Raw genomic sequence first — 13,644 nt, 5'->3', positions numbered from 1 at the left:
CTGGAGATGGGGTGGAGAGTATTTCTGCCTCCCTCCCAAGGAAAAATCTCTATTTCGCTTCCTCCAAATGCCACTCAGAAATGGACAGAAACCAGCCGGCTGATATTATCTGCATAATAGGATTTGCAGCGTGTTGATCTAATTATTTGAGCTCTACAGGAATGCCAATTACCAGAGATTAACTGGACCATGCAGAGGAGTACAGGGCCTGCACTCACCACAGTATTGTGCGCCATCAGCTGCAGGATGCTGGGGGTGACCCTGCTCCAGAACTCCAGAGCCGTCAGTATGGCCGTGAACTCGTTCTGGTTCTGAATGGACGGAGCGATGGCTGCCTGCTCGCAGTACACCGTCCACAGCTGGGCGAAGATGAAGGCGTGGAAGAGGGAGCACATGTGGAGCACGGAGGTCTGCAGAGATACAAAATGCACATTAAAGGGGGTGTCTGGTTTGCAACAACTTCCAAAACACCCTGTTAGGGTATTCAGAGAGGGGTTCCCCAGTTACAATGAGCATCTCTCTCCCTGGAGGACCCAGCATGTTCATGTATTACAAAGATAGCCCAAGAATTCAAATGGAACTGTGTAATGCTTTATTTGCCCTGTGGGGGCGCTACAGGCAAAACATATTGCTTGCAAGAAGGGATGCAAATGAGCTCTTTGCAAGTTCTGCCTCTAATGCCACCAGATGTAAGGCAGCTATCCTATAGGTCAATGTTCAACCCTTTAAATAGGCCTTGAGACCTGACTTGGATGCTCATTTGCATCCCTACTTCCCGGAATTCCAGAGGAGCATTACTCTGAAGGCTCGTTAGCGATATAATACAGCCTTAACACCGCCCACAATACAGTTCCTAAATTACCTTTGCCCTAAAGTGGACTTGCCCTTTACATAGTAATCACAGTTGGTATGGTCTGATATATGGTCCTGCTTTACCTTTGATTGCTCAGGAAATCCAATGAGAATGACGATCAGATGATCAGCAACATGTGAGCCGGCTTCTAATGGGATTGGCATACATGGGGAGGGTGAATTCATGCAGACCACGCCATGGGTGAGAGACCCCAAGAGAAGCCATGACAAGAGTCGGATGTGAGTGACACATTCGATGAACTCTTTGGGACTAGGGGGAAAAAGACAGATCAGATAATAGAGACAGAAATGGAATTATAGGATATTGTCTCTGATTTTATCCATTTCCCAGAAAGTTCTTTTCTTTTGCCCTTACCCTTGTTGCATGGCTGACGGTGGATGGTATAACCAGGGCAGATATCTCGTGACCGCTTTATTGTCTCGGTGGTTTCCACGAGTTATCTCCATAGCAGCAATCTGGGCAAGACCTACTTTAAGGTGTCCACCAAAGGTGTCCTCGTGCAAGGGCTGTGAGCAGGTCTTCATGTGGCTCTACCGGAGGGAGGAAGTAGACTCATCACATAGTATCATGGAGGTACATGCAGCTGCATGAGCTTTGTATGGTGACTTTCCAATGTTCTCCACCGGGACTTACCTTCAGCTTGGTCAGGGTGTGCATATCTGCAATGAAATCCAAGATCTCCCCAATGTATTGTCTGGTGCACTCCATGGCGGCCGTGCCACACTAAACAGTGGGAAAGAAACAGAAAAGGGCATCAGTAATGCAAGATAAAAGGGGACTCCACCTGTCTAATTTAAAGAAACCTCTCACAGGTCCCAGAGAAGATCTCCAACTATCTTGCAATGTTCTTCTAAGTGTTTCTTGTACAAATCTCTATAGCTCTTCCAAGCTCCGTGCTTGTTTTTCTTTACATGGACATCTTGGAGGATGTGCCCTTGCCCTTGAGTTTTTAACCTGAACATCTCTGCTGCTCCTCTGAACACTTGATCTCTCAGGGTATGGCCACACAGAGTTTTTTGGATGACGTTTGAAGCATATCTGCCAGAAGTGGATTTGAAAGGAATCAGAAACATAAAGGAAGGACTTACAGTATACTTCTCCTTCCAAATTCTTCAGGCAGATCTGCCTTAAAACCTCATCCAAAAAACTCTGTGTGTCCACGCCCTTAGAAATTTAGTTTAGAAACTTCTCATGCTCTTCAAGGCCTTATGATCTTTGCTATTGGGATCTTCCAAAAGGCATTGCCCATTTGGTGGCTTGGTGGTCCACAGTGTTGTTACTCTTGAAGATCTCTGATGTTCTTCCAACTGCCCTGTCACTTTGGTTTCTATCATGGAGAACTCTGACCCTCTAGGCTTATTTTGACAGGTCGGACAGAAACCTGAATGGGATATTTAAGTGTATGTGCATTTTCAGATCTACAACTGACCCATCAACACTTCCAGATCTCAATGGAGGAATGGTTAGAGATATTCATACTGTGACAAAGGGGCATCAGTATTAGGGAATCCTTTTGATGTAATGACTGTTGGGGGGGGGGGGGGATGTATCTCAGAGACCATCACAATGCAACCATCTATCTACAGGACATCAGAAGTTTTTTACTTTGTAACTAGTGAAGCAAAGGTGGTTCTATGACTGGATACAATGTAGCCCTCCACAGTAAAGACTGAATTACAGAGAATCCATTATCTTTTTTCCAAAATGTTATTAAGAATCAAACAATTTTTGTAGATACATGTTCATATCACCATCATTATCATTTTCTTCATTTTTAACCCCACCCATAATCCCCTTGTACAGGGAAGTCAGGTGGGCGTATATATAGATATATATGTATCTGCCCCTTCATTGATATATATGTATATCTGTATATATATTGACCCCTTATATGGCCAATAGGGATAAATATTCCCTATATGGCCATGTATATATGGGTCCCCTGTATGTGGGCCCAGTATATGGGTATATATGTGGACTTATAGCTGCCCATTTATGCCCCAGGTTTATATTGAGTATATATATATATGTATATAGATGTACCCAAGCATCTATATAGATATATACTGTATGCTTAAATGTGGCCAATATCCCCCCAATCACGGGTGCCCCAAATCTGGTATGTGTCTGTAGGAGGGAGAGGCCGACAACTGGACAATTATGTCCAGTTTCAGCCACTTTAAAGGACAGAGGATCAATAAAGATCCTCTGCCCTTTGATAACATCTCCGGCAACAAAGAGCTCTCCTGCCCCTGTATGCTGCGTATCTCCACAGGCGGGAAGATCAAAGGATCCCCCCGCCTGGAAGCACGCGCCGGGACGTGCGGGCTGGTGCGGTGATGTCATATCGCCGAGCCAGCCCGCGTAGACTTGGCTGCAGGCGTGCGTGCGCACGCCTGCAGCGCGGCCGGGTTTAAATACTTCTATTATGGAAGCGCTCACTAGTATGAATTAGGAGCCAGGAGAGGGGAGTGAAGCGCCGCAAGCGCTTGTAGTAGTCACCCTCCCCGGTCTTTCTTGCTGGAGTCAGCGCTGCACTGTCCTGGCCGCGCACAGCGTCAGGACGTAGTGCACGCAGTCAGGTGACAGAACAGCGCAGGCCGGGAAGACAGGGGAGCGCTGCTTTTGCCGGAGGTGGAGAGGAGCCGTGGCGCAGGACAGGTAAGAGATGTTTTTTATTTTATTCTGATCTGAGGTCTGATGGGGGTCTCACTATGTGGGCTGATATAAGGTCTGATGTGATGTCCTGATATGCGGGCCTGATCTGATGTCCTGATATTTACGGGGGCCTGATCTGATGTCCTGATATTTACGGGGGCCTGATCTGATGTCCTGATATTTATGGGGGCCTGATCTGATGTCCTGATATTTACGGGGGCCTGATCTGATGTCCTGATATTTACGGGGGCCTGATCTGATGTCCTGATATTTACGGGGGCCTGATCTGATGTCCTGATATTTACGGGGGCCTGATCTGATGTCCTGATATTTATGGGGGCCTGATCTGATGTCCTGATATTTATGGGGGTCTGATCTGATGTCCTGATAGTTATGGGGGCTGATCTGATGTCCTGATATTTATGGGGGCTGATCTGATGTCCTGATATTTACGGGGGCCTGATCTGATGTCCTGATATTTACGGGGGCTTGATCTGATGTCCTGATATTTACGGGGGCCTGATCTGATGTCCTGATATTTACGGGGGCCTGATCTGATGTCCTGATATTTATGGGGGCCTGATCTGATGTCCTGATATTTATGGGGGTCTGATCTGATGTCCTGATATTTATGGGGGTCTGATCTGATGTCCTGATATTTATGGGGGCCTGATCTGATGTCCTGATATTTATGGGGGTCTGATCTGAGGATCTGATATGAGGTCTGGAAAAAAAAAAATGTTTTCTTATTTTCCTCCTCTTAAACTTGTGCATCTTATAAAGTGAAAAATACAGTATATCTAGCAAAGATTTTTCTTCAAGACTAAAAAGTGCCGACCGAAGCTGAAAGTACCTAAACCATGCTAAATTATTATATTCTCTCTTTGTGCTAACTCCAAAAACGTTAGTATATCTCCTTCCCTCACCTACCTGTGCAAGATAAAAAAATATTATTCTTTTGCCAATACTGATCCCCTACTAATTCATCTAAAACCTGTAAGTGGTAAATATGCCAAAGGGGTGTACAACATAAGGATCCCTTTATTCCCAGCCATCCTCTGGTAGTGTGCCAAGACTTACTAAAAAGTTTGCTTGTCTCACCATAATCCTGCCACCCACTAGATAGTTGCCCAGATTCCAATAAAGTAAACATGTTGTCATAGCCAGATCTACTCACCAAAGTCCTACACAATGGGCTTTTCTTCCATTGGCAATATAGCCATAACTGTGCAGATATAAAATAACCCTTAAAATATGGAATATTCAGCCCTCCTTTTTCTATCGGCTTAGAGAACCCTTTAATCACAGAATCTTGCCTTACCTGGGCTGCAAGAGGCTCGATATATGGGGAAAGAGGACACCCTTGACGGGTACCTCTACTCAGTGAAAAACTATTTGTCAAACTCTCATTCATGTTCAAGCTGGACTTATACAAAAGCTTAATGATATTTATAAACCTAACACCAAATCCCATTTTTTTCTAAGACCTTTCAGAGGAATCTCCACCCCACCCTGTCAAAGACCTTAGAGGCATCTAGAGACAGGATGGAGCCTAATAATTCTTACATTACATCTCTTCGACCTATCCTCCAGGTCCACCGCTTTTTTTTTTTTTAAGATGTTAACATCCATCCTTAAGGAGGCAATTTAGGTTTTAAAAATTTTAGCTTCACTCTCCAAAACCCCCATGGATTTTTCTATGGTTGTAACTCGGTCGCGTATCTTTGAGACATCGTCCATTATCAGGATCACATCAGTCTGGATAACACCAAGCTGTGTTGAAATATCTTGTATTAATTCTCAATTTTTTTTGACCGTCCCCGGAATATCTTTTAGTGGGGAGGATTCGGCATTAGACAAATCAGTAGTGTCCTCTCTCGTCCGCCCCCTCCTCCTAGGGATAATCGTCCGCCGCTTCTTCCACTCTAGATCCAGCATTTATTTTTACATTAGTATCATAGATCCCTTTTTGATCTGCTCCTGCTCTTGGGAGGTTTCAGGAACTGATCTATTTTTGCTGTTTCTGAAGGCTTCTGGCCTGTTTTCGAATAGTCCAGTGATCGCCTATTTTGCTTGGGACCCAATATTTTTCTTTTCTTTCTCTCTGAATTCCCCCTTTATTTTTTTTCATCCATTTTTCCCCTTTTTCTTCTCTTTTCTCCCCCTTATGATCTTGATCCGGCTTTCTTATGATAACAAGAGGAGAAAAAAGCAACAGCAGTTCATCAAGGATAAAGCAGAACTTCTCCAAACCTCAATCCAGGAACCAGCGGAGAACCAGGAGAAAGGAGACGGGGGAGCGAGTAGCGTAGGAATCGAGAGGAACAGCCGGAAGCCGGAGACAATAACCACCCACGGGGCACCATGCAGGAGCAGGCAGTCACGTCACGGCCGCCATGGAGGGCGTTCAAGAAGTCCAAACGCGTGGAGGGCTCAGAAGCGGGTAAATCCCTCGGGTCGATTGGAGCAGAGCATATGTTACGCGGCGTGGTGAGGTGGAACGAGAGGAGGGAGGCGCAACGTAGCGTGACTACGTCATCACGTGATAGAATTCGTTAATAATTTCAGCATTTTTATATTGTGTTATATGTAGTGATGGATGTCGAGAAGAAATTTTACTTCAGAGAGATTCTGCCTTTATGTTTACAATGAGAGAATCTGATTCATGACCCTCCGCCTCGTAAATCTGCAGCATTACCGTCCTCTCTGACAGACAGCGCCAACCCCATAAACTTTAACAATGTGCGGCACCAGCGAGTCTCCCCAGTGTCCACTTATATTTCCTCTATTTAATAGATGTCAAGTCCTCATGGTGGAGGGAGGGGCAGGAGCAAAGCACAATGACAGATCGCTCTCTGCAGGAGGTTACTGGTGAGAGAGGAACAAACTGCGTTTACCATTTACAGACAAACCTCTCACCTTCTGTATGAAACCTGCTCTACTCCAGAAATCCACAGAGGACACGGACCTGAAGAGTCTGAGCAAACACACAGTAACAAGTCCCCTGCTTGTCCAACAGGCTGACATATACACAAATACTCCAGTATTATAGCAGTTATATTCTTGTACATAGGAGCAGTATTATAGCAGTTATATTCTTGTACATAGGAGGCAGTATTATAGTAGTTATATTCTTGTACATAGGAGGCAGTATTATAGTAGTTATATTCTTGTACATAGGAGGCAGTATTATAGTAGTTATATTCTTGTACATAGGAGGCAGTATTATAGTAGTTATATTCTTGTACATAGGAGCAGTATTATAGTAGTTATATTCTTGTACATAGGAGCAGTATTATAGTAGTTATATTCTTGTATATAGGAGCAGTATTATAGTAGTTATATTCTTGTACATAGGAGCAGTATTATAGTAGTTATATTCTTGTACATTGGAGCAGTATTATAGCGTTATATTCTTGTATATAGGAGCAGTATATAGTAGTTATATTCTTGTACATAGGAGCAGTATTATAGTAGTTATATTCTTGTACATAGGAGCAGTATTATAGTAGTTATATTCTTGTATATAGGAGCAGTATTATAGTAGTTATATTCTTGTATATAGGAGCAGTATTATAGTAGTTATATTCTTGTACATAGGAGCAGTATTATAGTAGTTATATTCTTGTACATTGGAGCAGTATTATAGCGTTATATTCTTGTATATAGGAGCAGTATATAGTAGTTATATTCTTGTACATAGGAGCAGTATTATAGTAGTTATATTCTTGTACATAGGAGGCAGTATTATAGTAGTTATATTCCTGTACATAGGAGGCAGTATTATAGTAGTTATATTCTTGTACATAGGAGCCGTATTATAGTAGGTATATTCTTGTACATAGGAGCAGTATTATAGTAGTTATATTCTTGTACATAGGAGCAGTATTATAGTAGTTATATTCTTGTACATAGGAGCAGTATTATAGTAGTTATATTCTTGTATATAGGAGCAGTATTATAGTAGTTATATTCTTGTACATAGGAGCAGTATTATAGTAGTTATATTCCTGTACATAGGAGGCAGTATTATAGTAGTTATATTCTTGTACATAGGAGCAGTATTATAGTAGTTATATTCTTGTACATAGGAGGCAGTATTATAGTAGTTATATTCTTGTACATAGGAAGCAGTACTATAGTAGTTATATTCCTGTACATAGGAGGCAGTATTATAGTAGTTATATTCCTGTACATAGGAGTAGTATTATAGTAGTTATATTCTTGTACATAGGAGCAGTATTATAGTAGTTATATTCTTGTACATAGGAGCAGTATTATAGTAGTTATATTCTTGTACATAGGAGCAGTATTATAGTAGTTATATTCTAGTACATAGGAGGCAGTATTATAGTAGTTATATTCTTGTACATAGGAGGCAGTATTATAGTAGTTATATTCTTGTACATAGGAGCAGTATGATAGCAGTTATATTCTTGTACATAGGAGCAGTATTATAGTAGTTATATTCTTGTACATAGGAGGCAGTATTATAGTAGTTATATTGCTGTACATAGGAGCAGTATTATAGTAGTTATATTCTTGTACATAGGAGCAGTATTATAGTTGTTATATTCTTGTACATAGGAGCAGTACTATAGTAGTTATATTCATGTACATAGGAGGCAGTATTATAGTAGTTATATTGCTGTACATAGGAGCAGTATTATAGTAGTTATAGTCTTGTACATAGGAGGCAGTATTATAGTAGTTATATTCATGTACATAGGAGCAGTATTATAGTAGTTATAAGATACCTGACTGGACTCTAGTGTGTAGTTCTGACATCTAGTATCTGACAAAAAAAACTAACTTCTAAGCTGATAAAAGTGCTTAGCAATTTGCTTCTCACATTCTCCGATGATATCATCCATTTGTTGCTGTTTACGTCCTGACATTTCAAAACTGCTGAGTAATTTATTTTAGAGGCAGGCAGAAATCACAGTATTGGCATTTTATAATAACATTACTGGAGTCCGCAGCAATTTAATTTATTGCACAGATATGGATATTCTTTCATATGAAAGCCCCAGAGATTTTTCATGAAGCAGAGGAAGTGTTGCAGCACGGGGGAACGTACGGCCAGAAGCTACAGCAGCCTGGGAAGGAAGTGGTTAAATCTTGATATGGCAGCATCATGTGCAGATATCCATTCTGGTTATGATAATGCAGCAGATCCTCACTGAGCTGAGCCGGACCCTTCTGTCTCATAGACTGCGATGTCTGACATTTCTCTGACAGCAAAACAAACACAAGACTAAAGTGACTGACAGAGGGGCCCGGCGCATTCTGCATTACTGCCGGTGATCATGGAGGGCGGTGATAACCGTAATGCTCCACTGCTGTGTGTCTATACTGTATATATGTATTATGTCTGTCTATCTACCGCATAGCTATCTATCTGTGTCATATATCTAATATCAATCTGTCAGGGTTGGACTGGGAACTTAAAATGGCCAAAAAATTAAAGGTCGCCCCATGTTGTCGGCGGGTCCAAATTGACAGAAGGCGGGACCAATATAAGTAGGAGTACTGTAGTGCGACACAAAATACCGCTGCCCCCGCCGCAGTCCTCAAGTCTATCACCATCCTGAGGGTGGCAATACAGTTGAATGCAGGAAGGCACTTTCTTCTGCCAGCCAGGTGAATAAGTACAAGCTACTCCTGGCATTAATGATTGGTATGTACCCCTACTGGTGGACATGAGGAGGGCTTGGGTGACCCCCTTGGCATCAGCTGCCCACTGGGAAATTTCCCTGTCTATGGGTGACCTCCCTGCCCCTCCTAGATCTGTCTGCAAAAAAGGATATCACATCAACTCCCTATTCGAGGACTACTCATAGAAAGAATGGAAGAGAGGATCATCACTCACCGAGGGTAACGACGCAATCATCTGCTTGTGAATGATCGTGGACTCTGACAACTTCGTTCCAACATCTGAACAAATGAACTAACAACACAAGCAGAATCAATATCAAGAGAAAAAATATACAGAAAAACAGAGCCACCTAGTGGATGAAGTGTCATGAAAAACAGCAAACATGCATTTCTCTTTACATGAAACAACCACCATCTGTAGAATCGACTGACTAAACGCCTTCTCTCTGCCCGTGGCACACAGCCTGTGTGAGGGTGGTGGGCGCACTTTAATTCTCCTACTCCTTTTAAGTAGGTCACATTTGCTTGGAAATGGTCTCATGAGCTCAGATGCAAAGACAGATCCTTAACGCCAGCCCTTTAATTTAATGAAAGGGCTCAGCACAAATAAGTGCGTCCACTGGGGAGAACGGTTGATGAAATGGCCCATTTCATTCTCACTGCAATCACCCCCCCCCCCTCCCCCCCCCCCCCCCAGACTAGGAAGCCTTCGTACCTGAACCAGCAGCAGGAGGTTGGTGTCTGGCAGGGGAGACTTTAATTTCAAGGCTTGCAGCAGGTCCAGAATTACGCTGCGGGTCAGGTAGTACTTGTCCCGTTCCTGCATTTGATATAAAAAAAAAAGGTCCCTTAAATATAATGCATGTCTGCCCGTCACCTTAGGCTACGTTCACACTAGCGTTCGATCGGATCCGTCTGCATTATATTGGCAAAAAAAAGCTAAGTGTGAAATTAGCCTGAGCGGATCCGTCCAGACTTTTACATTGAAAGTCAATGGGGGACGGATCCGCTTGAAGATTGAGCCATATTGTGGCATCTTCAAACGGATCCGTCCCCATTGACTTACATTGTAAGTCTGGACGGATCCGCATGCCTCTGCACGGCCAGGCGGACACCCGAACGCTGCAAGCAGCGTTCAGGTGTCCGCCTGCTGAGCGGAGCGGAGGCTGAACGCCGCCAGACTGATGCAGTCTGAGCGGATCCGCATCCATTCAGACTGCATCAGGGCTGGACGGAAGCGTTCGGGTCCGCTCGTGAGCCCCTTCAAACGGAGCGGACAGCCGAACACTAGTGTGAAACTAGCCTTAGACCTTTGATTTGGGTGCAGTGCTAGTGGCAGCTGCCAAATCACAGCCCAGCTCTGCTACATCTGTACACTTATACGCAGCCACTGGCAGAATTAAGAGTCATCATCCAGTAAGGGCTCAGGGAAAGCAGCAGGAGCTATAATGACAGCTATACTGGATACCGCGCAGCTTTCCTTAACTGGTGTACCCCTGAAAAACTTTACCGATTTAGTTTCAGGAAAGCTGAGTGACCACAGCTGCAGAAACAGAAATGGAGACCATATTGGTTATTACTCAGCTTCCTGGGAATTGTATGTTTAAGGCCTCTTTCACACAGGCGTGTGCGCCCAGTGGTCGTGCTGCGGGCCGCAATGCACAAACACAGTCCGTGGGGCGGCCGCAGCGGATCACGGACTCATTCACTTGAATGGGTCCGCGATCCGGCCGTTCTGCAAAAAGATAGGACGTGTTCTATCTTTTTGCGGAACAGAAGTACAGGACGAAACCCCACGGAAGCACTCCGTATTGCTTCCGTAGGGTTCCGTTCCGCATCTCCGGATTTGCGGACCCATTGAAGTGAATGGGTCCGCATCCGTGATGCGGAATGCCCACGGAAACGGCACCTGTGTATTGCGGATCCGCAAATGCGAACGCCCGTGTGAAAGAGGCCTAACTATGTAGAAACTGGAAACTGTTGTCACGTCAGGTAGGGAACAGTGCAGACCTGACCTCCACTCGTGCCACTGTCCCTACCTATTTGGATGATCCTCCCTAATCGGCGGCCCCACACTGGGCGACAAATTGGATGGGATTTTTTTCAAAGGGAAAATTACACCAAAAGCTTCAGTGTACGTTCCACTGCAGACAATGCCCCCCACGTGGCTGTACTCATGATGGCACCCCACGTGGCTGTACTCGAGCGCTCAGGTCTCAGAGGCATATTTCTTGTTCAGAACTCTGGAAGAGCTGGGTGAGTAATGTTCTGCGGAAATAAACTGATAGGAGACGGCTGAGGACTGATAGGTTTCTGCAGCCCATAAAATGTGATGTGCTATGCCGGCTGCAGCGCTCCGCCCTGTGTGGAGTTACCGTCCAGCACAATCCCATGGCCACAGCAGAATCATGGAAATAATGCGTGCTCTGCCCTGACGAGCTCTGGTCAATAGTATCGAGCCGCTGCCGCATTAACATCATTTCCAATTAGTTAGACGGCTGAAAAGTCGCTGACCCACCGCAGGTCACTCATTGATTTTTCAGTTTTTCTTAGTTAACTTGATTTCCTGCACATCTCGAAATCACTAGCCGAAAACCTGAAGGAAATGGAAAATGGAAGCTGGACGCAGATAGAACCAGATGCTGAATGCCCCATCATTATCATTATAGGGAGTATACGGCCTTCGAACGGGAAACTCCACCATGTACACTGGGGAATCTGATTTCCTGTAGTGCTATAATAGTTACTATGTGGTTCCTGCGATGTAATAGTACAGCCCAGGGTGGGAAGGGGTTAAAGAAACTCAGCTAAGATGCAATAGGGACAACAAGCTTGTTGATGGTCTCCAATAACAACCAGGTGACACGGACCAAATCTTTAAGGGGTTGTCCATGTTCGGGAGCCTTTCAGCCTGACCCCACCACCACCACGTTGTTGAATACTTACCTCCTTGCTGCCGCTCAGTTCCCCTGCTGCTGTTGAGGTGCTGCGGTCCCACATGTCAACATCCGGTTTGACAGGAATCTCGTGTGCTGCTGCAGCCAATGGGTGGCAGCAGCGGTGATGTATCCCCCATGCACACGTTACCCCTGGGATGTTGACAGGCGGGACCGCAGCACATCAGTGACAGCAGGGGGACCGAAGGAGGAAGAACCCAGCGGCGGGGAGCAGGTACAGTAAGCATGCTTCCCTTTGAAAGTCCGTAGACAGTGAGGAGGTCAGCCTGAAAGGCCCCCGAATGTGGACAATCCCTTTAATTCATAAATGGATGTCAATTGATCTAAGGCTGGGTGGATTCATATAGTTTTTTTTTTTTGTCATTTTCACCGACTGTTTCCAAAAAAATTGAACCTCAAGTGCGTTTTATTTTAGCAGGAATATTTCTAGATTAATTATTAAGATTAAGATTATTTTTATATTAATTAAGTTATCTGTTTTTTCAGTCAATGGCGTGTAGTATAAGCCACAGCAGGCTCTGGCCATGAGGCAATTTTTTTAGTATTCTATATAGGGAAAAAACGAATCAATCATGGCTAAAAAAAAGGAAAAAACGGCACAAAAAAAAAACGGAAGTCACATGAGTAATAATACGTGTTTTCTAGCGAAAAAAATAAATAAATAGACCAAATATTTCCCACCTTGGTAAACGCCCGGTAACACAGGCCACAGAGCTCAACGAGGTACGCTAGGGTGAACACCCCGTTCTGAATGACGAAGCTCAGCAGCTTGGAGAATGGCTCCAGCAGACTCTGGAAGCAGGAAGATAATGATCGGCATCATAGGCTTTCATTGGTACAGAACATATTCAATGTATCCCACTTTATTCCAATCTATGGGGGATGAATGAGGCTCCCCTTACCCATTCTATGGCTGGGAATAGAGACGTGGATAGCGGTGATGTCACTTACTGGAGCGCAGACTAGCAGAAGGCCTTCCTTTGCCGATCGGATTGGGACACGGAGGGGCCCCTCAGCTAATGGGCATTCAGGTCCTGCCCAGACTGAGTGACTGCAGAGGTGCCCCTTGCAATTATAGGAACTATGCAGCGGAATAAGGGGTTGTGCAAGATGCATAGGTCGCTGTAGGCGAGATGAGATGAGCGTGATGCTTACCCTGGTGGCGTTAGATGTTGAGATCTTCAGAAGACAAATCATTATCCGCAGACTGGAATCTAAGGAACACTGGAGGGAAACACATGTGCACGATTAGTCAGTGTCAGGAATAAGGACCGCCTAATCCCTAGTTATTATAATGTTTGCTGTAATAATATATGTTTTATGGTTATATGTTGTGACGTAACATGTTCTGGTGTGATTCACATATATATATACCGTATGTATTTATGTATTTGCGATGCCAGGTCAGCAGCCATTGATGAATTGGTTTAAAGCTGCATATAGGCCGAGATGTCTGCCTGCCTCATACCTGGGAAAACAGCAGCCTGCTCCCCGGGG

General features: G+C 44.3%; 1 protein-coding gene across 2 annotated transcripts in view; it reads right to left on the bottom strand.

Moving 5' to 3' along the window:
* Positions 1-13,644, bottom strand: part of UNC79 (unc-79 homolog, NALCN channel complex subunit) — a 94,844-nt gene that overhangs the window by 4,692 nt on the left and 76,508 nt on the right. For both annotated transcript variants that reach the window (XM_044272616.1, XM_044272617.1), the window contains 8 exons: positions 13,303-13,371; positions 12,829-12,939; positions 9,906-10,010; positions 9,405-9,482; positions 1,508-1,597; positions 1,229-1,404; positions 937-1,123; positions 219-410 (listed from right to left, as the gene is read on the bottom strand). In XM_044272616.1, coding sequence (XP_044128551.1) covers positions 219-410; positions 937-1,123; positions 1,229-1,404; positions 1,508-1,597; positions 9,405-9,482; positions 9,906-10,010; positions 12,829-12,939; positions 13,303-13,371 — 1,008 coding nt within the window. The remainder of the gene's footprint in view (positions 1-218; positions 411-936; positions 1,124-1,228; positions 1,405-1,507; positions 1,598-9,404; positions 9,483-9,905; positions 10,011-12,828; positions 12,940-13,302; positions 13,372-13,644) is intronic.

Source organism: Bufo gargarizans, chromosome 11, assembly GCF_014858855.1.
Source record: "Bufo gargarizans isolate SCDJY-AF-19 chromosome 11, ASM1485885v1, whole genome shotgun sequence".
NCBI classification, from domain to species: domain Eukaryota; kingdom Metazoa; phylum Chordata; class Amphibia; order Anura; family Bufonidae; genus Bufo; species Bufo gargarizans.
This window is presented reverse-complemented; position numbering and strand designations above follow the sequence as displayed.